This window comes from Antechinus flavipes, chromosome 3, assembly GCF_016432865.1.
Source record: "Antechinus flavipes isolate AdamAnt ecotype Samford, QLD, Australia chromosome 3, AdamAnt_v2, whole genome shotgun sequence".
Taxonomy (NCBI): domain Eukaryota; kingdom Metazoa; phylum Chordata; class Mammalia; order Dasyuromorphia; family Dasyuridae; genus Antechinus; species Antechinus flavipes.
The window spans coordinates 578,834,560-578,860,845 of NC_067400.1; the positions used below are offsets into that span (position 1 = coordinate 578,834,560).

Below are 26,286 nucleotides of genomic sequence, written 5' to 3' on the forward strand. Positions count from 1 at the left end.
TCTTCTGAACCAAATTTTGTTTCTTTTTTTTTTTTTTAAGGGAAAAGAATTGAGTAGCTTCCTTAAGACAAGAATCATAGAACTAGAAGAGATCAAAGAAGTCACATAGCTTAACATAATCAGAATAGGAGTCCTCCCACTCTTCAGGTTCCCTGAGATCTAGCTTTCCAACTTTACACAAGGGCCCAAGAGACTCCCTCCCTCCCAAAGCAGCATATTTGACATTAGGGCAACCCACACAGTCAGGTTATTCTTTACATTGAGTGTAAATTAGCCATTGCAGCATTCTCCACTTAAGCTGGAAATATCTCACTCACACACAGTTTGCACATTGTCTCCCTCTTTGGACTGGGAGCTCCTTGAGGGACAGAGACTATGTTCTCGCCTCTCCCTGGATCCCTGATGTAGCTCAGTATACTTAACAAATGCTTGCTGATTGATTGAATGACCTAGTTCTGCCTTGTTGGGCCAAGCAGCATAATAAATCCCTTTTCCCTATGGGAACCAGTTAATATGGCAGCTGGATGGCTCTTTGAGCAGAATGCTGGGCCTAGAGGCAAGAAGACCCAAGTTCAAATCCTGTGCAGACACTTACAGCCTGTGTGACCCTCAACACATGACTTTATCCTATTTGTCCTAGTGTCTTCATCTGTCAAATGGATTAGAGAGGGAAATGGCCCTCAAGATGGTCTTACTTACAAGAGTAAGATAACAACTAAAATCAACTGAAAAACTTTCTAAGAAAATGACAATCTCATCTGATGGCCTTAGTTTTCTCATCTGTAAAGAGGATAATAATAATGATAATTTAATAATCATAATGATACCTACAATAATAGTAAAAACAGCATTTATAGAGTACCACTATGTACCAGGAATTATATGAAGTACTTTACTAATATTAAAGTATGTATATTTTTCACCTGAGGAAACTGAAGCAAACAAAAGTTAAGATAATATTCATAAATCACTTATGACCTTAAAATATGGCTATATTAATGCTATCAAGGGAGATAATATTTGCAATTCTTCTGGCATATCATACATGTCACATAAATCTTAGATACTATGATTATGAAAATCTTCATCATTCTCAATGCTCTCAGAGCCTTCTCCTCTTCACACTAAACACCTCCAGGTTCTTTTACTAACTTTTGCATAGGATGAGCTCCAACCTCTTCACCATACTAGTTACTTTCCCCCTGCTAACAGTCAATGTGGACTAGAGAAACTTCTCCTGAGATGGTGCTGAACAGGATTGGGTTAAAAAAGAAACCATTTTCCACACTAAATTGCTCAAGACACAGACATTGGTTTGAAAAACAGCCTCACCAAAAGGTCCTGCCCCCAATGCGAAGCTGGTGGGAGGGGAAAAATGCCAATTTACTGAAATCCTGCAGACAGAGCAGGCTCCTGAAAGCAAATCATCCCCACTGCAGTTCAAGGAAAACATTGCATCCAAAAACAGCAACTCGAGTTCTCAAAGTGAACCCATTAACCCTCCCAGCAAGCAATGCTGCCCTCCCACCCCCAAGAACCCAGGAAGATAGTGACCCCAGAAACAAAACAGAGAAACATAGTGCATTAAAGCAGAGAAAGAGGCTTAGAACACAGGTTGTCAGAGCTGGGAGGGCCCTTAGAACATAGGATGTCAAAACTGAGAGGTCCTTTGGAATACAGGATGTCAGAGCTGGAAGAATCCTTAGAATCCAGAATATCAGAATTAGGAAGATATTAAGCCCAAAATATCAGAGCTAAGAGGACCCTTAGAAGACGGTGTCAGAGCTGGGAGGGCCCTTAGAACCCGGGAGGTCAGAGTTGGGAGGGCCCTTAGAACCCAGGAGGTCAGAGCTGGGAGGGCCCTTAGAACCCAGGATGTCAGAGCTGGGAGGGCACTTAGGACACAAGATGTCAGAGCTGGGAGGGCCCTTAGGACATAGGATGTCAGAGCTGGGAGGGCCCTAAGAACTCAGGATGTCAGAGTTGGGAGGGCCCTTAGAACCTTAAGTACTAGATGAAAGGAACTCTAGAAAACAGAACACCATAGCTGGAAGGATCATAAGACATGATAGTGATAGAAAAATAATTTTTGTTTGATCTGAATCTGTAATTTTTTGAGTGTAACATCAAGGTAAAACATCAATGTAATAACTCTTTCCATCACTGCAAATCAGTAATTTGTCCCAAATTTATAAAACTATCATTTTGGAGACTTCACTAGAGCACTAACAGGTTCAATGATTGGTTTATTCAAGGCCACACAGAAATACAGGTCAGAAATCCAAGGTCAGCTCTCTGTCCATCCCACCTGGTCAGAGCTGGGATGGACCTCAGAACACCAAAAGGCAGCCTCTTAAAGAAGAGAGAGTCTGAACTTGGGATGAGCTATGACTTTACATACTTTTAGCAGAAAAGAGCAATAGAGAAGACTCCTCTGAGTCTCAGTGCCCCACCTATAAAATAAGGAATACCAACCACATTCACCTCAGGGGGGTTGTAATGAATCTCATATGAGATGTGATGTTTGTAAAGGTTTGCAAACCTTAAAATGCTAGATACTAAAATCACAGTTATTATTAACATAGACTGTCAGAACTAGAAGGAAATTTTATAATGTAGAATGTCAGACAAATATGAAGAACTCAGAGAAGCATGAAAAGATTTATATGAACAGATGCACCATGAAGAATCAGAAAAGGGGAAGGAGGGAATATTTGGAACACAAGGTTTTTCAAGGGTCAATGTTGAAAAATTATCCATGCATATGTTTTGAAAGTAAAAAAAATTAATCTTTGTATCAGAAAAAAGCATAAAACCCAAGAACAGAGGAGAAGTAGAAGCAGAAGAAGAAAGAAGCAGCAGAAGAAGAAGAAGAAAGAAGAAAAAGAAAGAAGAAAGAAGAAAGAAGAAAGTAGCAGCAGCAGCAGAAAAAGAAGAAAGAAAAATCAGAAAAAATGATATATAAAATGACTATAGCATCATAAATGGAAATTCTCTCTTTCTGCCACACACACACACACACACACACACACACACACACACACACACACACACAATGAACCCTGTATAATTAGTAATCAAAATTTGTCCTGAAGAATGAGAAGATGTACCTCCTTCCTGTCTTAGGAGAAGTGGGGACTGTGGGTGTGAAACACTGTATGATATCAAAAATGGGCTAGTTTGACTACTGGTTTTTTTGTTGTGTTCTCTTTTTAAATTTTTGTTACAAAGTCTAGTTTGCTGGATAGGAAAGGGCTATATCAGGAAATGCATGGAATAATAAAAATAAATGGCATCAATATAAATAAGCATTATTAAAAACACATAGAATATCAGAAGTGAAAGGAACCTTTAAGACAAACTGGCCCCTTCCCCTCATCTTGAGGAGGAGGAAGCTAGAGGCCAGAAAGCAGACAATGACCCGGGGGAAGGCCAGCAGTGGCTAGCCACAGACTTGAAGCCAGGTCTCACATCCTGGGGCTGGGATTTATTTCACAGGCGAGGGCGAATGGGAGCCCCTCCCCTCATGCACAACCTGGTCACTCTCCGCAGTAGCCTTATCAGGCAGACTCAATGGCAGGGGATCACAAAGGCAGTTAATAACACTATGCTTCAGCGGGGCAGAGAGAAGAGGCGGCCAGAATGTCGAAGCTCTTGGTTCACCGAGCCCTACTAGCTTTCTAGAAGCCTTGGCACTGGAAAAGATGCTATGATTTCTCAGTGTGGGGAAGTCCATCCAACAACACAGATTACCACCCACACATACAGAGTCCTCGGAAAGTGACCGGAGAAGTCATCTAAAGCTAGATCTTCCTAATTCCAAGCCCATGCTGCCTCTATACAAATCTAATCTACCTTAAATGATGAATTTTGATAGCTAGCATTTATATATTGCTTTAAAGTTTACAGAGCACTTTTAAAATATAATCTCATTTAATACTCACAATGACCCTAGAAGGTGAGTGCTATTATTATTCCCATTTTACAGATGAGGAAACTGAGGCAAAAGGGGTGATGCTAGTAAGTATCTGAGGCTGCCTTGAACTCAGTTCTTCCTGACTCCAGGTCCAGCCCTCTATCCCATTTATGAGATTTACATCATCATTAGAAGGAGGATTACAAAGAATCACTTATTTAGAGCAGAAAGGGGTGCTATTAACTCTTTTACTTTGTAACCAAGAAAATTAAGGACCAAGAAATATTAAGTAACTTTCTGTAAGGCTACACAGTCAATCTGTGTTAGTCGGGATACTTGGGAACTTCTCTGGGCCTGGCAAACTGGGAAATGGTGAAAGGAGAAGCAGGGAAGATGGTACCTTTAGCTTTTAATGGGGCCACTTTCCACAGAGCATTTATATGTCCTGGAATTACAAGGTAGGACATAATCTCAATCAGAAATCTATCCCATCTCTTTCCTTAAGGGTTTTTCTTCTACTCCCCATAGGAACTAGCCAGCCTTATATCCACTCCCTTCTTCACAGCCCTTCGCCACTCCAAGAGCCAGGCCTGGGGTGAGGACTGGGGTTTGAGTCCGGCAGTTATTGGAAAAATTTATCCTGCAAAATACAAGGACCATAAGCAAGTCTACCCAAGTCTAGAGCTCTTGTCCATAGATCAGCCTGGTTAATTATGGAGAGACACACTATCAGTCCACAGGGGATGAATTCTTTGGCCAAGGCAACCCATGGAAGAAAAGCATAAAATGGTCCTTAGTCCTTTGTGGTCCTATCCATCCTTCTGTTTCCACAATGACAGTTGCTAAAAGTGGGGATAGAGATGTATTTGGAATTTCAGTTTTTAAAGCATCTATAAACATTAATTTCACCTCTGGTGTTCTGAATATGAGATCCTTGCTCCGTGATCAATGAGAGGCCAATGGCCAATGGGAAGAACAAAATCACATCAATACTGATGCTCCTGCCATAAATAAACCAGAAGATGGAAGTTGTGAGTGATCTCTCCATTTAGCTTTAAGTTCCCCTTGGAGAGACCATAAAAGAGTTGGTTTTATCATGCACTCAAAGGCAATAAGAAATATCATTTCACAAGACACTCAGTCAACCTGCCCCTTAGCACTCATGATGAGTACAACCCAAAAAACCATTATGAAGATGTTTTCAAATGGATGCCCTACATTTATTACAAGGAACAGAGACAAATTCCACCAAAAAAAACTTCACAAGATTGTTATTTGGGAGTTGTTTCTAACTAAATAAATAAAATCAATGGGGGAGGAAAACACATTTTAAAAGACTTATTATATACAAAGTACTGTGCTAAGGCTGGTGAAACAAACAGAAAATTCAGACAGCCTCTGCTCTCCAGGAGCTCACTTCATAAAGGAGGGTTTCAGCTGCATGTCAGAAAAAAAAATTCTTCTGGTCCTTAGGGTCAGCAGCAAAGCAGATGGTGATGCTTCTTTTTAAATGTTATTTCCACTGGGAAATTCATATCAGTTCCTGATGTTGAACTATGTGACAGGGCCAAGAACTTTGGTGGTAAGACTTTCTTTTTTGGGGTCCTCAGTAACTATGCCAACAAAAACTGCAAGGAGGCTCAATTAGCAATCTTTATGTAGTCAGACCAACTGTTTCAAACTGAGGTCAAAATCAACACCAAATAATAAAAATAAAGGAAAAAAAACATATTGGTGATTTATGTGATTACTGTAGTTCTAACCTAACATATTCAAATGAGTTGTTTATGTTGGGAAATGGAAAATGGATAAAGGTAAAGACATTGACTTTGATTTCTTCCAGAAGTTTAACCTATTTAAGGCAAGTATTTAAATGAAAAAGTTGTCTCTGTGGTTGAATTGATCAAGGAATCTTCTGTGATCTGAGCATATGAATGGGAGATGCCTTCTTGAAGGAGAGCTCTTAAGATTCTCACATCTGTATTAGGCAATTCTAATCACGGAGAAGTAGCAGGACTGGGATTTGAATGCAGATTTCCTACATGAGGGTACTCTTTCATAGGTTGAACGTCCCTCTTTCTTTTTGTCAATGCTTTTTCTAAGATCTCTCTACCTGGATATCTCACAAGAACCTCCAAATATCTAAAACAATTTGTCTTCTAACCTTAACCTGTTCTTCCTGAGTTCCTTCACTCTTTCTTCTAGAGCATAATCCACTATTTCTCTAATGATGGAAATCTTGAAGTTACCTTTGATTTCTCCCTTTCTTTTGTCTCTCCTATCCAGCTACTGACTCCTACCTATTCTACCTCCACAATATCTCTTTTCCCTCCCCTTGTGCTGCTACCATCAGATAGGCGCCCATTTCACAAGTAAAACAGCCTATTAATAAATGTTCCCTTGTACTTGTTACGCCTTCCAACCCATCCTTCAGATCACTGCCTAAATTACCTCTTACTCATTGATTTGGTCATGTCACCATGTCACTCTGCTCAAAAATATTCAGGGGTTCTTCTCTGCCTACTAATGCAAGATAGCATAAGAATAAAACACTAGATCTGGAGTCAAGAACCCCGGGAAAACCAGAGTTTAATCCTGCAACAGAGACTTAATACCTGGGTAGTCATGATCAAATTAACGAATTTCTCAGATCCTCAATTGCCTCGCTTACACAATTCAGACAATAATGTTAAGAGCTAGCAATTACATGGAGTTTTAAGCTTTGCAAAGTTCTTCACATACATTATCTCATTTGATCTTCACACAAGAACCTTGGGGAGGGGGTGATTACCTGCTCAGGATTACATAGTTCAAAAAGTATGTAAAGCTGGTATTAAACTTCAGCACTCTGTCCATTGTTCCACCTGGCTTCCTCAATTGTAGTTTCCTGCAGTTAACTGTTTCAAGGAGGAAATGGTAAGAAGAGGGGTTTGAAATCCTTAAAGTCCTACAAAAGCATGAGTAGTTATTCTTATTATAGCTGAAGTACAAACTTTTTTGCCTGGCATTGAAGGTTAATCAAGCAATCAATTAACGAATATTGATTAATGCCAGATACTGTGCTAAATACTGAGGATATAATTTTTTAAAAAAATAAAACATTCTTTGCTCTTGAGAAGCTTCCACTTTTATCACAGACATCACTTTATCATTCCAGTCTTACCTTCATTCCAAGCCCTTTTTTGTTTCAGCTAAAACAAACTTTTCTTTTTTTCATGGTGGCAAAAAACTGGCAATGAGAAATGCCCTTCAATAGGGAAATGGTTGAACAAGTTATGGTATAGATAGATGGAATACTATTGTGCTGTGAGAAATGATGAAGGATATGGGTTCAGAGAACCCTGAAAAAACTTATATGAACTGATGCTGAATGAAGTAAGTATAACCAGTAGAAAGATTCATATAGAAATAACAATAACACAAAGATGCACAATTTTGTAAGTTTTCAGAACTCTTATCAACATAATGACGAACCACAATTCCAGGGAATTCAGGATTAAGCATGCTACCTGTCTCTAGAGAGGGAAATAATGGATTCAATGTAGATTGAAGCATGTTTTTCCCCTTTTTTAATGGCTAATATGGAATGTGTTTTGTTTGAATCTCTATATTTGTAACTGGTTTTGTTCTTGCTTTCTCAGTGGTAGGAGGTGAGAGAAGAAAAGAATTCAGAACTGAAAATCAAATCAAATCAAATTTTAAAAAATGAGCTGTTCCATGTCCTCCAAAGAACCCATGGTTTATACTCTTCCCTGTGCTTACTAAGTCCTTTCTTCTCCATCCTTGCCTTCTGAATCCATACTAAATTTTAAAGCCAAATTCAAATGCTGTCCTTTCCAAGAAGCTTTCTTTGATCTCCTCTATCAGTATTGATCTTGCTCTTTGGACTTCCCTAATGTATATATGATCAAGCAAATACGAAGCATTTATAAAAGTTTAATATGTGCCAGACACTGTGCTAAGTACTGGAGATAGATTACATTCTAATGAGAGAAATAGCATATGTAAATAGATTCATGCAGGAGAAATAAAGTTGATAGAAGGCAATCTTAGAGAAAGCAATCTTAGCCTTCGGAGCTAGGGGAATAGTGGAAGGCCTCTTGAAGATAGTGCATCTGAGTTGAATCTTGAAATCAGAGATTCTAAGTGATATGAGATTAAAAGGAAGAGCATTCTAGGCTTGGAGAATGGGGACAAAGGGAGGAAACAAGAAATGAAGTATCATGGTGGCAAAGAACCAGAAATGGAACAGGTGCCCTTCAATGGGGAAATGACTGAGCAATTTATGGTATAGGTATATGATAGAACACTATTGTGTTGAAGGAAGTAAAGAAATGAAGAACAATCAGAAAGTCCATATTGTTGTATCAGAGATTACATAGAGAAGAATAGAGTATAGGAAGACTGGAAAAGTAAGAAGGGGCCAGATAATGGAGAATAATAAATACTAAACAAAGGACTTCACATTTGATCCTGAAGCTACAGGAATTCATTGAGAGTGGTTCCACGGACAGACCTGAAATCCAGGAATACATTTGCCCACTGCATGGAAAGTACATTGGAGGAAGGCGAGGCTGGGAGAAGAGAGACTAGTTAGAAAGTTATTGCAGTTGTCCAGTTGAAGGGTAAAGAGGGTCTAAGCTAAAGTGATGGCTCTGTGAGTAGAGAGATTATGGGAGAGATGGTCAGAAGAAGGAAATTACAAAATCTAGCAACTTTTTGAAGAGGAAGGGTGAAAGAGAGAGGGGAGTGAAGGATGTCACTGAGATCTCAAATCTGGGTGACTTGAAGGATGATGATGCCTTCAACAATAAAAGAGAAGTGAGGAAAAAGAAAGAATTGGGGGATGGAAAAATAATGAGTTTTGCTTTTCATAGTTAAATTCAAGATACCTAAGGGAAATCCAGTTGGAAATACCCAGTAGTTGAATTCAGGAGGGAGATCAAGGCTGAATATAGAGCTGGAAAGTATCTGTATAGAAATGGCAATGGAATCATGGCTACTAATGAGTTTATCAGACTCAAGAAGATACAGGGAAAAAAGAAAAGGACAGAGCCTCAGAGGACACCCACAGTTAATGAATGTGACATGGATGAATTTCCAAGAAAAGAGATTGAGAAGGAATTGTTGGACAATTAAGCAAAGTACCAGGAGAGGAGAAAGAATCCAGGAGGAGGTGGTCAACAGCATCAAAAGCTACAGAAAGCTTAAGACAGATGAGAATTGAGGATAGGTCAATGGAGAGCAATAAATGCCTAACAAAGGACTTCACATTTGATCCTGGAACTAAAGGAAATCATTGAGATGGACTCCATGGACAGATCTGAGTTCCTACAATTGAGGATTGGCCATTAAGAAAGCACTTATATCTTTGAAGAGGAGGATGTTGGTGAACCAGAAACTAGACTGTGGAAGGTTTACAAGTAAGAAGAGAGGAAATAGGGGCACTAATTGGAGATGATACGCTATCAGGAATGGGCAGATCAAGTTTTTTAAGGATCGAGGATACTTATACATATTTGTAGGCAGTAGGGAAGGAATCAGTATATTAGGAGAAACTGAAGATTAGATTGTGGGAGTGATGGTGGGGCACACAGGAAGGGATGAGGCTAAGGAAGTGCATGTGGAGGGGTTATATTTAGCAAGTGGCAGGACCACCTCATTAGCAGAGACTGAAGGGAAGTTAGAATAGCAGGGGATGAGGTCAGACAGTTGTAAGATGAGAAAGAGAAGAGAGTTCTTGGCAACGGCTTCCATTTTTTCAACAAAGTCTCCTGTTAAGAGGATTTGGAGAGAGAGTATCTTGGAGGTTTGAGGAGAGAAGACAAGGTGGGAATATGTGTTATCATGTTTTAGAGTTATTATCTGTGGCAATTTTTTACATAAGCTCCATGTGGACACCAATCATTCCTTATTTAAGTTTTCCCATGGTACAGAACAATTATGCTGTGAAACCATCCCAGAGTGGCAGATTTTATTGGCCATGGCTCCAAATTTTGCACATGGATCTCCATTAAAGATAACCAGACTACTGCATAATTGGCAATGGATTTTTGAAGAGAAGGTTTCTAAGGTTCCTCTTGAAGGACCAACCATCTTTACAGATGCAGCCAAACAAAATATTTGTGCTGTATACTCTCATGATCTAACCGTAAAAAGAGTAGTCAGAACTCCTTTTCAGTCCACTCAGCAGAACGAATTATATGCGATCATGCTAGCTCTCACTTATTACCCAGGCGACATAAATATAATATCTGATTCAGCCTATTCAGTAGGTGTGGTACAAAGAATTGCCACAGCCCAAATAAAATTTGCAGCTTCTAATATATATCAGCTCTTTAAGGAACTTCAAGAGCAAGTGAGAAAGCATCCAGGAAAGATTTATATCCTGCATGTCCATTCACATAGTGGACTTCCAGGTCCTATTTTTGATGGAAATTCAAAGGCAGATAGCCTTTTAACTATGTTGGCCAGTACGCCTTTATTTCAGGAGGCCCAGGAATCCCATTCTAAATACCATCAGGCTGCTCGAGCTTTGCGTTTACAGTTTGGGATTACAAAAGAAGAAGCTAGGAGCATAGTGAAAAGCTGTACAGCTTGCCTTCCCTTCCACGCTCCTACACTGCCTCCAGGGAAGAACCCTCGTGGTTTGAGACCCAATGAAATCTGGCAAATGGATGTGACTCATTATAAATCTTTTGGTCGTCTGTCTTTTATCCACGTTGTGGTAGACACCTTTTCAGGATTCACTTTTGCCATACCAGCAGCAAAAGAGACAGCCCGAGTGGTCACTGAATTCCTCATTCAAGCATTCGCAATTATGGGTGTGCCACAAGAAATAAAAACAGATAATGGACCGGCATATACCTCCAAACATTTTGAACACTTTTGTGCACAGTATAAGATTCTACACACTACTGGCATACCCTTTAATCCTCAAGGTCAAGCAATAGTAGAAAGAAGAAACAGAGACATTAAGACACTCCTCCAAAAACAAAAGAAAGGGGAGCCACGGGTAACCCTAGACAACTTCTAAATTTAGTTCTCTATACCATTAATTTTTTAATCTTTGATAAAGATGCACTGGCTCCAGCAGACAGGTTTTATAACCCACCAGAAGAGCAGTGTCCAGTGCGAGCAGCTCCACTATCTTTAGATAATCGCCAGGTGATGTGGAGAGACCCAGAAAGTGGTGAATGGAAGGGACCAGATAGACTAACTGCTTGGGGGAGAGGATTTGCTTGCATCTCTACAGGTGGAGAAGGAATCAAATGGGTGCCTACGAGCCGCATTCGCCTTGTCCATCGCAGAAAGATGGAGCAGACCCTTGAAACAAAGGAGAAGACCCAAGAAATATCGGGTGGTTCTGTTGCTGATTGTGCTCATAAGAATTATTAGATTCCTGGCACATGAACTAATGGACAATGGAATCCTATTGGACTGTTTCTAGGACTTATGGACATGTGTAAATTTTCAGATTGATTCTTGTTATTTGTTACATTACTACTAGCCTGTGTTATATTGCTATGTGCTCATGTAAATTATGTATAATGCCTCCCATATTGATGGATTTATTTACACCATGTATATCTGTTACAAAGTTCTGGCCCATATTGATGGATTTATGTGTACCCCCTCAGAAACCCCCTATGTTTTAAAACAAAAGAAAGGGGGAGATGTTGGAATCCTTACTAACTGCTAAGTAGTTAGAGTTGATCTAATCTTACAAGAAGATGAACATGGAAAGACAAGGTCCTTCTTGGCAGAGGAATTCTAGAGAAACTCGTCGATGTTTTCATTGCGGAAAAGTTGGACATTTGAGAGCTCATTGTAGATATGGAGATAGAGTGAGAAGACAGGGTGAGAGAAAACCTAAAACCCCATGTCCAAAATGTAACGGAGGCTTTCACTGGGCCTCTAAATGTATATTGATCCAGAGGAATGAGAGGCAGGGCCCAGCTCTAAAGTATCAATCAAAGGACAGGTGGGGCATGATAGCAGCTGAGGTTACACCCAGAGAGACTTTAGAAATTAAGAACTCTGATGTCATCAACCAACAGAAAAGCAATCAGGATTACAGTTGGGAAGAATACAGGCCTTTTACAAGACAATATCCAATGCAAACAGCTCCAATGTAATTACCAGATGATGAGGAGAAATCCCAAAAGTGGTAAATAGAAGAGAATTAGATAGGTTAAGTGCTTGGGGAAGAGGATCTGCTTATATTTCCACAGATGAAGAAAGAATCAGATGGCTGACAATGAGACTGTCAAAAGGATTCTTAAAATCTTCAGAAATCATTGGGTTCCCTGAGATGAAAAATTGTTGATGAGACTTTTTGCAGTACTTCAGAGCTTACAGGAATTATTAGATTCCTGGCACATGAACTAATGGACAATGGATTCCTTATGGACTATTTCTAGGACTTATGGACATTTGTAAATTTTCAGGTCGATTTATGTTGTTATGGATTTATGTGTACCCCCTCAGAAACCCCCCATGTTTTAAAACAAAAGAAAGGGGGAGATGTTGGAATCCTTACTAACTGCTAACTAATTAGAGTTGATCTAATCTTACAAGAAGATGTTTTGGGCAGAACCTGAAACAAGGTACTAAGTAGAACTAAGTTCAATGAGTTCACACCTCCCTTGAAGCTCGTTGGGCCAGAGAGCACTATGGGAGAAAACCCATAATCCCTCTCTCGTATCCCACAATTCCTCCCTCTTGGATAAAAGAAACAGACAGAAGCTCTCAGTCAGATTTCAGTGGAGTTACGCCAGAAGCCCTCTCTCCGAGGCAAGGCAGAATATTTTCCACTTGGCTGGCTGGTGGCAGAAGTGTTCTTGGGAGAGGAAGACGCTACAAGTCGAGATTTCACCGGAATGACATGAAGACTGGAGCTGGCTGGAGGCTGAAGAAAATCAGAGGCAGAGGCTGAAGGACCAGACCTTTGGATTTAAAGACATTTGGAGAGAGCTCTTGGAACCAAGCAGAGAGATAGGCCTCTAAGCTAACCGGGCTATATTGGGATAATAAAAGATCTGAGCTTTTATCACCTGGCTACGTTTTTGAGAAGAAAAAGATCACCACACATTTGGATTTAGGATCCCCTAAAGCATCCATGACAGATTTAGAGTTAGAGGGAACCTAAGGCCATTGAGTGCAACCCCCTCATTTTGCAGATGAGAAAATTCAAATCTAGAGAAGTTAGATAAATGGCTCAGGGTCATACAAGAAGGACATATCTGAGGCAGGATTTGGACACTGATCTTCTTGGCTCTAATAGCAACACTCTGACAATTGTGACAATAGGCAAGTTAACAGTTATTAATTGAATGACGAATATGCAGTCCTTACACCATCCAGGCCACCTTACATCTGGCCAATATGGTAACCAGAAGTGACTAGAATTCAGTCAGAAGAAGACAGGAAAAGAGGGGGGTAAGGGCAAGACAAGAGAAGAAAAGAAGGGGAGGGGGAGGAGGAAAAGGAGGAGGAGGAAGAGAAAGAGAAGGAGGAAATGGAGAAGAAAGAGGAAGAGGAAGAAGAGGAAGAGGAGGAGGATAAAGAGGAGAACAAAGAGGAGGAGGAGGAGGAGGAGGAGAAAGAGAGGGAGGAGGAGGAGAACAAGAACAAGAAAGGAAGAGGACGAAGAGGAGGAAGAAGAGGAAGAAGTGGAGGAGGAAGAGGAAAAGAGGGAGAGGGAAGAGAAGAAGAAAAGGAAGGAGGAAGAAGAAAGAGGAAGTGAGGGATATCAAAAAGACAGAAAGAAGGGGGAAATAGAATGAGGAAGAGAAGAGAGATGGAGGGAAGAATGAGGGGTAGAAAAGAGTAATGTCTCAGCTGTGAATGTGACCACCGTAGTCCATCGGCTCCTCCCCAAATCACAGAGTGCTCCTCTCACCGAACATGCCACCGGTGTAGCCATTCTTCGTCACCGGTCGAAGCTCATTCTTCCCCAGCGCAAACTGCTTGTAGTTATCCCAGGCGAACTGCATCATCTGAAAGAAATATCAGGACACTTTTGTGAACAACCTCCGCCTCTAGTCCCTTGAAATGTAGCGCAGAATCAGATTTGGACAAATATTTGCAGTGGGAATAATTACAAAAATATAAGGAGGCAGTGGGATGGAGACAACATGTACACAGATAAATATAGACACAGTGAATACAGAGTAATTTTGAGGGGAAAGAGCACTAAACAAATGGAGGAAAGGAGAAGGGAAAAGGCCTTACAGAGAAGGTGATATCCAAGCTGAGCCTTGGGGGTGGGATGGGGATGGGGACAGGGAGGAAGCTGGTGGTGTAGTGAAAAAAATCAATGAACCTGGAGTCCAGAAAACCTGGGTTCAAATCCTGCCTCAGAGGCTTCCTAGCTGGGTGACCCTGGGCAAGTCAGTTTAACTCCATCTGCCTCAATTTCCTCATCTGTAAAATGAAGAGATTAACTATGGTGTGCTCTAAGGACACTTTCAGGTCTAAACCCAAGATCCTTTGATAATCACCTGCTATCTGCCAAACACTGTTTTAAGCACTGAAAATACAAAAAAGAGGTAAAAGACACATTCCCTGCTCAAGATTAGCTTGCAATCTAATCAGATAACATGCAAACAAATATGTAACCTCCCCCAATACACACACACACACACACACACACACACACACACACATACACACACACAATAAATAGGAAATTATCAAGAGAGAGAAAACGATAAGGGAAAGAAGCTAATGCATTACCCCCTCTCTGAAACTCAGTTTCCTCGACTATAAAATGGGGATAATGATGTTAGAACTACTTATCTCTTAGGATTTTAAGGAAAGGGTTTGGAGAACTTTCAAGCACTAAAGGGTATCCCAAAAGTCTTTGTGTAGTTTTAAGCTTCTTGTGGTTTCTGGTCTTTTGGAGCCAACTCTTTATGATTCCATTTGGGGTTTTCTTGGCAAATGTCATTTCCTTTTCCAAATCATTTTACAAATAAGGAAACTGAGGCATACAGGATAATGCGACCTGCCAAGGGTCAAATAGCTAGGAACTGTCTGGATCTCAGGTTTTCCTGACTCCAGGCCCAGGATTCTATCCATTGGGCCACTTAGGTGGCATTAAAAGCTATTTAAAGTGCAGTGAGACTTTTGGGATGCCTTATATTACCCAATAATACACAAATAATCTTAATACAAGGGAGGTCATAATAAAGATCCTAAGAGATCACTCTGGATTAACAGAAAAGAGATATTACATCTCTATCCTACTATAGGAGCAGTTAGACCTGAGCTCATATCTAGCCTCAGACACTTCCCACCTGTATGACCCTTGGCAAGTCACTTAGTCCTGTTTGTCTCAGTTTTCTCATCTGTAAAAATGAACTGCAGAAGAAAATGGCAAACTACTCTGGTATCTCTGCCAAGAAAATCCCAAATGGGGTCATGAAGAGTCAGATATGACTGAGGAAAAAAACTCCATCCCTAAAGTGAGACAAATCACCTAGAATAATCCAGCAAAGGGCAGTAATTCTTCTGCCATCACAGAACTCAGAATTTAAAACCAGAAGGCCTCTTTGAGATCAGCCAGCACTGCCTCATTGCACAGAGGAAGAATATGGAAGGTCCCAGGCAAGAAAGCCTGTCCCTGGTCTCGTGGGTAGGCTCAGCTGGAGGAAGACAATGCTTTGCCTAAACACAAGTTTGGGGCTGGGGTTCAAATTCAGACTTTTTCTCCCCCACTACCTCTGCCTCAAGCTGATTTTGGTTTCCTCCCTGGCTGCTGCTCCAGATTCTCAGCCCACTTTGTTTGCCAGGCTCCAGGGGAAACTCATTGCTTGACCATGGCAGCTGGGGAGAAAGGAGATGAGCTGAGTGACTCCCAACCACCAGCAGCAGCCCCTACCTCAGCAGCTAGTCAGACAGACCTGCGAGGAGCTCTGAAAGGAGGAAAGGGAGGTGGGCGGCCCTGGGAAGCTGTTACGAGTATAAAAAGGCAGCAGAGAAGGTGGTACAGGGGCGTGCAAGAGGGGGAGGCAGTCAGCCATCCTGCTGGAAAATCAAAGACCTGCCAGAGAAGAGGAGGGAGTGAAGGAGGAGGGAGGGGGAAGGGAATTAGAAGTAGAAATCTACCTCTGTCTTGTTTTTAAGGATCTGTCAGTTTAGATATTTTAAAAGTTCTCAATTATTATCCAGACTGTACAGAGTGACAGAGCATCTCCAGAGTAGATTGGGGGAGACAAGCCAGTATCTTTCCTAGACTCCCAAGCCTACCCCAACAGCTACCTGGGGGACCTCTCCACCTGGATGTCCTCTAGCTACCTCAGCCTCAACTTGTCCCAAACTGAACTCATTATTCTACCCTCTAAACTGCTGCCCATGAACTTATGTCTTTAAAAATACTTTGAAAATAGTTTTCAGTCATTTTGCAGTCATGACCCCATTGGGGATTTCTTGGAAAATATAGTGGAGTAGTTTGCCATTTCCTTCTCAAACTCACTTTACAGATGAAGGAACAGAGGCAAACACTATTAAATTATTTGCTCAGAATCACACAGCTAGTGTCTAAGATCAATTTTGAACTCAGGTTTTCCTGCCTGTAGACCCAGCACTCTATCCACTGTCTTACCTAGTTACACTTCGAAAATGGTATTTTAATGCAGCTGGGTTCCTTCGTAATCCTATATCTTTTATTTTGTGCATTTAAAAAATTCTGAGAATGGATCCAGAGTCAGTTTCATTCAGTGACCAAGACCCCCTCCCTAAACCCATTTCTCCTCCAGAATTTCCCATTTCTGTGGAGGATGCCACCATTTTTGTAGACATCCAGATTCACAATTCAGGAGTCACAGAAGTCATCCTCAAGAGGCAATGTGATGTAGGGGACAGAGAGGTGAGCATGGAGCACAGATTTCTCTGAGATTTCAAACCTGAGCTTGAATTCTAGCTCCAACACTGAGCAATGGCCTCCCCTCATCTAGTCTTTGATCTGTTTGTATGAGGAATAAATTTGGATGTTCTCTCAGATCCCCTCAAGCTCTCAGTTTCTGATTCAACCTACCACACTGCATTCTTCCTCATTCCCCCATATCCTGCCAAATGCAAAGTCTTATCAATTCTAATACCCTATATCTCTTGCACTTTTCTCCTCCCTATACACCAAGTAACTTAACATTTGTTCCTTTATCATTTCACATCTGATCAAGGACAATAGGCTCCTAACTATTTTTGCTGAATCTAGTCTCTCCAAATGATCCCCCCCTTGCAAAAAGATATTCCTAAAGCCCCTCCCTTGCTCAAGAAGATTTCCTGGCTCCCTCAAAGATAAAACATAATCTTTTTGGCTTGACATTTAAAACCCTCCAGTCTGGCTCCATTCTACCTGGTTATATATTAGTCTCCCTTTCACTCTCTATATATCCAACAAAATGACCCACTTATTGCTCATCACTCACAACTTTGTATTTTTAATTTCCCTGTCTTTACACGAGGGGCTGTTCTCCTTTCTTATTTCTGCCTCTTAGAAGTTCTTCAAGTCAAGTGTCTTTCTGTTTCTCTGTGTCTGTGTCTCTCTCTGTGTCTGTGTCTCTCTCTGTGTCTCTGTTTCTCTCTTTGTCTCTGTCTCTCTCCTCTCCTCTCCTCTCTTCTCTTTTCTTTGTTCTCTGTCTCTCTCTGTCTCTCTCTCTGTGTCATTCTCTCTCTCTCTCTCTCTCTCTCTCTCTCTCTCTCTCTCTCTCTTTCTCTCTCTCTCTCTCTGTCATTCTCTCTCTCTCTCTCTCTCCCCTCCCTCCCTCAATTCCTCCTTCCCTCCCTCTTTCCCTTCCTCCCTCTCTCTTTCTGCTTCTTTCTCTCCGCCTCTCTGTCTGTCTGTCTCTGCAATTTTCTTCAAGCAACCTTTTCACTTTGTATTTATTTACTATTCTATAACATATGTCCCCCTGGCAGAATGGAAAATCCCTGAAGGCAGAGAAATCTCACTTTCATATCTGTATACTTAGAACCTACCACAGTGCCTTTCCTGATGCTCACAGGGGCCAGGACATTTTCTTCTAAAATTGCTTTGTATTTACTATGCATATATTTTGAATGTATTTATATGTGCACAGGTGGTTTTTCTTGATAGAATGTAAACTCCCTGGAAGCAGAGGTATTTTTTCCCCCTTATCCTCAGCTCCTAGCACAATGCCTGGTACATAATAAGAACTTAACAAATGCTCATAGATTAAGAAATGTTTGACCCGCAGAATCCTTAAGTGAGAGCAGAAATGGACCTTAGAAGGTCCTCTTGTCCCACCCTCTCATTTTAGAGAGAAGTTAAACCACAGAGATTAAGGTCACAACGATAATAGTTTATGTAATCCAAGATTGCATGGATAGTAATAGTAGAACTGGGATTTGAATCCAAGTCTTTCGGTTCAAATCCTGTGCACTTTTCACTTTACTATGGCTCTCTGGGAGAGAAAGGGCAAGGTTATATTGGGAAGTGGAGGTGAGGTAAAATTAAAAGGTACCAATATGATATAAATGTCATTTATTATGATGATGATCTCCAATTCACAGATGACAAGGAGATGGGAAATTACCTGCCCAATGTCACATAGCAAGTTAGAAGGAGGCAGCACCAAACTGGAACCCAGGTCTCCTTCACTATTGACTTGGGTGGGGAGCGCAACTAACTCTGTCTCTTTGTCTGACTCTTTTTAATCTCTGTGTATGTCTCTCTGTCTCTATCTCTGTCTTTCTGCCTCTCTGTGTGTTTATCTCTCTGTGTGTCTCTCTATCTCTGTCTCTGCCTCTGTCTCTCTATCTCTCTCTGGGTCTGTCATCTGTCTTCTGTGTGTGTCTGTCTCTTTTCTCTTTCTGTCTCTGTATCTCTCTTTCTCTGTTTCTGAATCTGTCTTTTCTCTCTGTGTGTGTATGTGTATCTCTGTCTTCTCTCTTCTCTCTCTCTTTTTCTCTCTTTTTGCTCTCTTTCTGTCTCTCTTCTCTCTGTTTCTCTGTCTCTATGTGTCTCTCTGCCTGTCCATCTTTTGTTTCTCTTTCTGTGTCTGTCTATGTTTCTCTATCTCTGTCTCTGTCTCTCTCTGTCTCTTTGACTGTCTGTCTGTCTCTCTCTGTTTTTCTGTCTCTGTGTGTCTCTCTGTGTCTCTTTCTCTGTCTCTGTCTCTCTGTCTCTCTCTCTTTGTCTTTCTCTCTCTCTCTCTCTCTCTCTCTCTCTCTCTCTCTCTCTCTCTCTCTCTCTCTCTCTCTCTCTCTCTTTTTCTCTCAATGTAGATGTTTAAATGGCAGGAGCAAAAGCTCCCAGTGGCAAAGAGACAGACTGTGCAGCGAGCAAGAGAACCCAGACACGCCCTTCAGAAACAGCTTCATCTTTTTCTCAAACAATGAAGCTTGAGCTTCTCTTTAGAATGACAAGGGATCTTGGAGATGAAAAATATTTACTAGCTAGAGACAGGCTCACTTTTATTTTTAGATCAGCCTGGTACCTGTTTCCACGCTCAGGAATTCTTCTTCTTTAGAAAAGTGACTGAGGATGGGCAGCAGGATGTGCAAAGAATTTGGAGCCCAAAGGATTGGACTAGAGCCCTGGCTTCCCCACCCCCAATTTCTTGGTTGTCTTGAACAAGTTACATTGCTCTCTGATCCCAATCTCTCTGTCTGTAAGACAGAGGTAATTTTTTTTTTTTTGGTTTTGTTTTTTGTTTATTTTTTAGAGGCAATATTTGGACCATCTGTTGCGCAAGAGTGTTATGATATTTAAATGAGATGAAACCTTTCCATATAGCCATCTCTATCTCCACTACCTAGAAAATCACACCAAACTATGAATACTTATATAAATAATCAGCTTACTTCAGTATTTCCGAAGAGCCATGAGGGTATTCAAATGACTAATATTCTAAGAGGCAGCAGTGATATCATGGAGAAAATACTGAACTTAACTATTAGAAAGAACTGGGTTGAAATCCTGCCTCTGACACTTACTATCTCTCAGAGAGAGAGAGAGAGAGACAGAGAGACAGAGAGAGACAGAGACAGAGGCAGAGACAGGAAAGAGAGAGACAGAGAGACAGAGAAACAGAGACAGAGACAGAGAGAGAGAGAGACAGAGACAGAGACAGAGACAGAGAGAGAAACAGAGACAGAGACAGAGAGAGACAGAGATAGAGAGAAAGAGAGAGGAAGAGAAACAGAGACAGAGATAGAGACAGAGAGACAAATCAGTGATTTTCCCAGTCTCAGTTTGTTCATCTTATAAAATGGGAATAATAATAATAGCAGCAACCTCATAGACTTATTGTGAGGGTCAAATAAGATAATATTTAGAAAGAGTTTCCCCAAATCTCAAACCACAATGGGAATATGAACTTCCATGTTAATTATTGTTAGATTGTGTAAGCCGTAAAGTGTTTATATAAACATCAGCTATTGGTATTACCATCCCTTTCTACCAATGTAGATAGCAACCTTCCAGGTCTTAGGAGACTCTCTTCAGGAGCTGATACGGCCCCCTACAATGTCATCACCTGGTGGGCACATGTCCCAAGTTGATCCTCAGATAATAACCACAATCCCCCTCTCTCCCCACCCCCAGCTTGTACCCAAGCCTCTGATCGTGGTTCCAGCTTCTAGAACTTAGACTTCTTTGACATGTCTTTGGAGAGTTAAAGGTCACCTTCCCACAGTGACGAGGCATCCAGGGTGAGATCTCAGTAGAAGAAATATCTGCTACTATTGGAATCATTCATCAGCTCGGTGATATAGTAGAGTGTTGACCTTGAAAGGAGAAAGCCCTGGATTCAAATTCTACTTTAGATAGTAGAATTTCTTTGAGTATAATCAGCTTTTTTGCCGGTTTTCTCAGTTTTCCCATCTGTAAAATGGATGTCAAGAACAATATCTGCCTCACAGGATAACTGAAATACACTTAGGGCTTTGCAAACCTTCAAGGACTCTATAAATGTTAGCTCTAATTGTTATCATTATCACCATCATCCAGGTACTACAATTCCCTTCAACCAGGCACTGGTTTTGAAGGAAGAAAACAAAGAAAAGTGAGAACTACAGCAAGAGTGACTTGGAGTCAGCAGAGATGATACCCTGACCTGGGCATAGCAAAGAATTACTTGTGCCACAGGGGATCCTTTTACAGCATCGAACATTAAAACCTACCCTGTCGGAGATGCAAAGGGCTTTAGAACCTAGATCACCAGAAGTGGGAGGGTCTCAGGACTTGGAATACCAGAGGTAGAAGAAATTGTAGAACACAGAACATTACAGCTGAAAGGAATCTTGGAATCTAAAATGTCAGTGCTAGAAGGGTACTTAGAACAAAGTGTCAGAGCTGGGAGGGCCTTAGAACCCAGGAGGTCAGAGCTGGGGGGGCCCTTAGAACCCAGGAGGTCAGAGCTGGGGGGGCCCTTAGAACCCAGGAGGTCAGAGCTGGGGGGGGCCCTTAGAACTCATTTAGTCCCAACTTCCACATTTTACCAACTGAGAAAGTTGAGGCCCATGAGGAAGAACACCTGCCTCAAACGTCACACATTAAATGTCATACCTGGGGCCAAAATTTCTTCATCCCGATTCCCACCCCCAGGTTGTCTCTAATACTCCACTCAATCCTGTTGAAAAGAAAACAAAATCTTTCTTTTTTCTTTTTTGCATAAATTCTATAAACAGGCCCAGCTGGTAGTGACCCAAGGAAACAGGAGTTACCGTTTCGGGGCCAGAAAGCAACCCATTGGTGAAATGGCTTTTTCAGATCATTAAAGACAAACATTTGCACCATGAGGCAACCTCCTTGCTATGTCTCAGCGGGGATACCCAGGGCGCAGTGATTTGCAGAGAGGAAATGAGAAGAGAATATAGGTTTTAATGTCCCGTGAATCGGACGACTTACATAGGTAGGCTGGCTAGAACGCGTGTTTGCTCTTCCCCCAGAAAGCCCTCACTCTGGGGGCAGCTCAGCATAGCAGCCGCACACGGTGCTGGGGTAGAAAATGGCCTGTTACGTTTCTTTATCCAGGACCGTTAATAGAGAAGCAGAAAAATGATGTGTTTCGGCCTAGAGAGAACGCGTGGCTTCCCCAGGAGGGCAGGCTGAGGTGGAGGTTCAGATGCAGAGTCACAGAAAACTAGGACCGGAAGGGTCCGAGCAGCGGCCGGCCGGCCCTGGCCACTTCAGAGAAGAGTGGAAGGGACTCGTCCACTGTGGCCTGGTCAGGAAGGGCTGACCCCAGCACACGGACGGCTCAGTCACCTAAAAGGAGCAGGGGTGACCGGCGGCCCGTCTGCCCAGGAAAGCACCGGCTCGGGGCCACAGGCGGGACCAGGCTCTTCCGTCTGAACAAGGAGACGCAGGTTTACGTGAAAACAACAGAGGGATTGGGAGAAGAATCTTAACCAGGCTGAGTTAAGCCATCGCCTTTCTCCGCTTCCTGGGAAGGTGATGGGATCAATCTTACTTGAAGTCTCACAGTTCAGATTCGAGAAGCTCTTTCTGAGGTTTGCTCACTGGCAGCGGCTCAGGAAGCACCAGGATGGACCGGACGACCTAGCTCCAGGGTCCCTCCTGGTGTCCCAGCTCTCCCATCCCAAGGCAAGAGGGAAGAGGGAGGGGAACGTTAGCCCCTCATTCACGGCCGCTCCTGCTGAGCTCTGTCTGCCCTCTCTGTGGCAGCAGCTGGGAATCCATGAGCCTCTGGAGAGTGGAGTCAACTCAATTTCATCTTGTTGGGTAAGCTGATGGAATTAGCGGGGGGACCCCAGAGTCCGCCTTTAACCCATCCCTGCCAGGAAATCTCTCTCCCAGGTCATTCTCCCACTGAGCCAGGGGCACATCTGGGGAAGATCAGTAGGAGTCACTGCCAACAGTCAGTCCTGGGAATAGGAAGGTGTGACCTGATACTCTTTCTCAAGACTAGACTCCTACATGGCCACCAGCATGGAAGAGGGAAAGTGCAATCACAGCTGGCAACTCCTACTGAAGCTGTCCAAAGATTACTTGGTCCGCTGTTCTTCTGAACCTTAAATTCTCCTCTCATCTCTACTACCAAAACTCCGGCAGTTTGGACAAGTCCCGATGGGTCTTTGTGATTTTTAAGTTTCCTTCCTGATCTAGCATTCCCCTATGAATGTTATGGCGCCCTCGCAGTTGTGACCTCCTGGGTTCTAAGGGCCCTCCCAGCTCTGACATCCCAGGTTCTAAGGGCCCTCCCAGCTTTGACATTCCAGGTTCTAAGGGCTCTCCCAGCTCTGACATCCTATGTTCTAAGGGCCCTCCCAGCTCTGACATCCTGGGTTCTAAGGCCCTCCCAGCTCTGACCTCCTGGGTTCTAAGGGCCCTCCCAGCTCTGACCTCCTGGATTCTAAGGGCCCTCCCAGCTCTGACATCCTATGTTCTAAGGGCCCTCCCAGCTCTGATACCCCGTGTTCTAAGGTCCCTCCCAGCTCTGACATTCTATGTTCTAAGGGCCCTCCCAGCTCTGACATCCTGTGTTCTAAGGTCCCTCCCAGCTCTGACATTCTATGTTCTAAGGGCCCTCCTAGCCCTGACATTCCACGTTATAAGCACCTTCCTATATGACTCTGTATGACTAAGCAAATAAGACCCTGTGGCCTCCTCCATCCAGCATGAAATTACTCAGGCTTTGAAAACACATTCATCCTTGGAGCCTAAGTAACTGCCACTGGAGCTGCAACCTCCTATAAGCGGTACTCGAGTTTGCATTAATCAGACAGCTCAGTTCTGGTTTCCTTTTCATTTTTCTAAGTCTGTGATGATGGATGATATGCCCTGACACTACAGGCTTTTTAATAAGAGGTTTGCAGTGTTCTCCCACTGCTACAAGACTGAATTTTATGGGATGCTGAGGACATTTCCATGGCAGTTGCAGAACCTAAGAACTATATTCTTGAAGGGATTTCTGCACCGCAATACAAAAGAAAATCTAGCCACAGGCAAGAATAAAATAGTGAGCAATTGGCTTTGGAGTCCCTGAAAACCAAAGCTTCACAACAGACACGAGCTCATGACCAGCTCCCCTGCTGGAAGAGAAAGGGAACTGGCCTGGGTTTCTAGTCCTAGCTTGACTGCTGACTGGTTTGAAGAAGTCATATTTTCCCCCTCAGTCAGTTTCTTGGGCTGTAAAATAAGAAGCTTTTCCTGTTTCTCTCAGCTCGCCCCAGTTACACCCCAAAATAACTTTCCCCTTCCTTTGGATTTACAAATTTGGCTACATGTTTCCTATCTCCAGGAGAATGCAAGCTCCTTGTGAGTAGGGCTATTTGGTTCTGTCTCTGTAGCTTCAGCACCTAGTACAGCAGCACCTAGCATGCAACAAGCATCTAATAATAAGTGTTTTGTGGACTGCACTGAACAAACTGGATTGAGCTAGAAGGTAATATCCCACAGATCCTTCTTGCTTTGACATTCTAGGTTCTAAGGTCCTTTCTGGGTCTGATATTCTATATTCTAAGGGTCCCCCCAGTTCTGACATCCTGGGTTCTAAGGGCTCTCCCAGCTCTGACTTCCTGTGTTCTAAGGGCCCTCCCAGCTCTGACCTCCTGGGTTCTAAGGGCCCTCCCAGCTCTGACTTCCTGTGTTCTAAGGGCCCTCCCAGCTCTGACCTCCTGGGTTCTAAGGGCCCTCCCAACTCTGACTTCCTGGGTTCTAAGGGCCCTCCCAGCTCTGACCTCCTGGGTTCTAAGGGCCCTCCCAGCTCTGACCTCCTGGGGTCTAAGGGCTTTCCCATGTCTGACCTCCTGGGTTCTAAGGGCCCTCCCAGTTCTGACATTCTAGGTTCTGTGGTCCCTCTCGGCTCTGTTTTAAGGCTCCCCTCAACTCAGACAGTTTCTGTTTTAAGATATTTCTCAGTTCTAACATTCTATAGAATTCTAATTAGACAGATGCAGATAGAGAACATTCAGGTCTTGAAATTTTAACTTAAAAAAAAGTTAAATTCTCCAATTAAGACTCACCAATGTTTTTCTGCAGCTTTATTTTTGGTTTAGCTTTGTTCCTTCCTGCTTTCCCTACCCCGACACACAAATAACCGATTTCCCATGTCTGACTCCACAACTCTGGTTTCTAACAAGACCTGAATTTTCTCTTTGCTGATTACTCCATTGGACCAAGGGCCCTCCCCGCTGGGGCATATAATGTCCCGTCATGAAGATGGCAGCTCCCGCAGAGCAAGACAACAGCCCTTTTCAGAGAAGGGGCAAGAACTAAGCTAGCGACAGGTGACTGGGCAAATGGGTCTGAAAATCCCTTTGCTGTGTATTTTTCTCCTTGGCCCCAGCTGCAGCAATGATAGCTAATTGCTCTTCAGGCAATCTCTGAGATAAGACCCCCAGATATTTCTTATGAAAGGCCCCTGTGAGATTCTTGTCAGTGACAGAACCAGACAGACTAGAAGAAAGAGAAATTCATCCCATCCTCCCGTCTCTGGACGCCATAACTTCAATAACTGGCGCATAAAATGACTTCAATTGGGCTCTTGGGACTGGGAGCTGGAGACCTCCGTGGCGGTTTTGTTAACAAGGATGCCGAGTCTCAATCTTCTCATTCGTATGATAAATAGGGATGGCAAAGATAATAAATAATTATTGTCATTTTTAATAACAACATAATAGATGCAGGGATCACCAGAGCACTGGACTTGGATTTAGGAAGAGCTGGGGTTCAAATTTCCCCACTGAATCAGGCCGGATGAACCCAGATAAGTCAATTAACCTTAAAGTGCCTCAAGCTTCCCTGGATTCACCTGAATCATGCAAGTAGGTAACCTCCAATGATAGAGGAAATCCCTAAAAATCACAATCCTTCATCAACTCCGGGGTTCAAAACCTAGAATTTATGTACTTTTTAAAAATTAAAAATATATTTTTAAATAAAAATTTTTAATTTTTAAAATTTTAAATTTCAATAAAAACGGTTCCTTTTGTAATTCTATGCATTTTATTTTATGCATCTAAAAATATTCTTTGAAGAAGGGGTCCATGGTCTGCAGTAGATTGCCAGGGATCCAAGGTATACAACAAAGATTTCCACAATAAATAACAACACATGTGGATTTATCTAGAGAGCTTAATGGTTATAAAACCATCATGTTACCATGTTATCACATTCAAGCATCACTATCTCCCTATGAAATCTGAGGATGGAAAGAGCAGTCAGCCAACAATCAGCCCATAAGCATTTACTAAGCACCTCCTACATACCGGACACCTAGTTTGAACCACAGGAATACCAAGAAAGGAAAAGAACTAATACCAGCCCCTGAGGAGCTCACATCTGAATGGAGGCAACAACACAGAAGTAACTAGTCACACACAAGCCCTACCTAGAGAAGATGATGGTCATTTCAGAAGGAAAGGCACCAGCA

At 42.3% G+C, this 26,286-nt stretch overlaps 1 protein-coding gene across 1 annotated transcript in view; it reads right to left on the minus strand.

Annotated features, from left to right (window-relative positions):
- MAN1C1 (mannosidase alpha class 1C member 1) overlaps positions 1-26,286 on the minus strand; it is a 212,015-nt gene that overhangs the window by 120,023 nt on the left and 65,706 nt on the right. Inside the window, exon 2 of the mRNA XM_051988207.1 lies at positions 13,821-13,917. Coding sequence (XP_051844167.1) covers positions 13,821-13,917 — 97 coding nt within the window. The remainder of the gene's footprint in view (positions 1-13,820; positions 13,918-26,286) is intronic.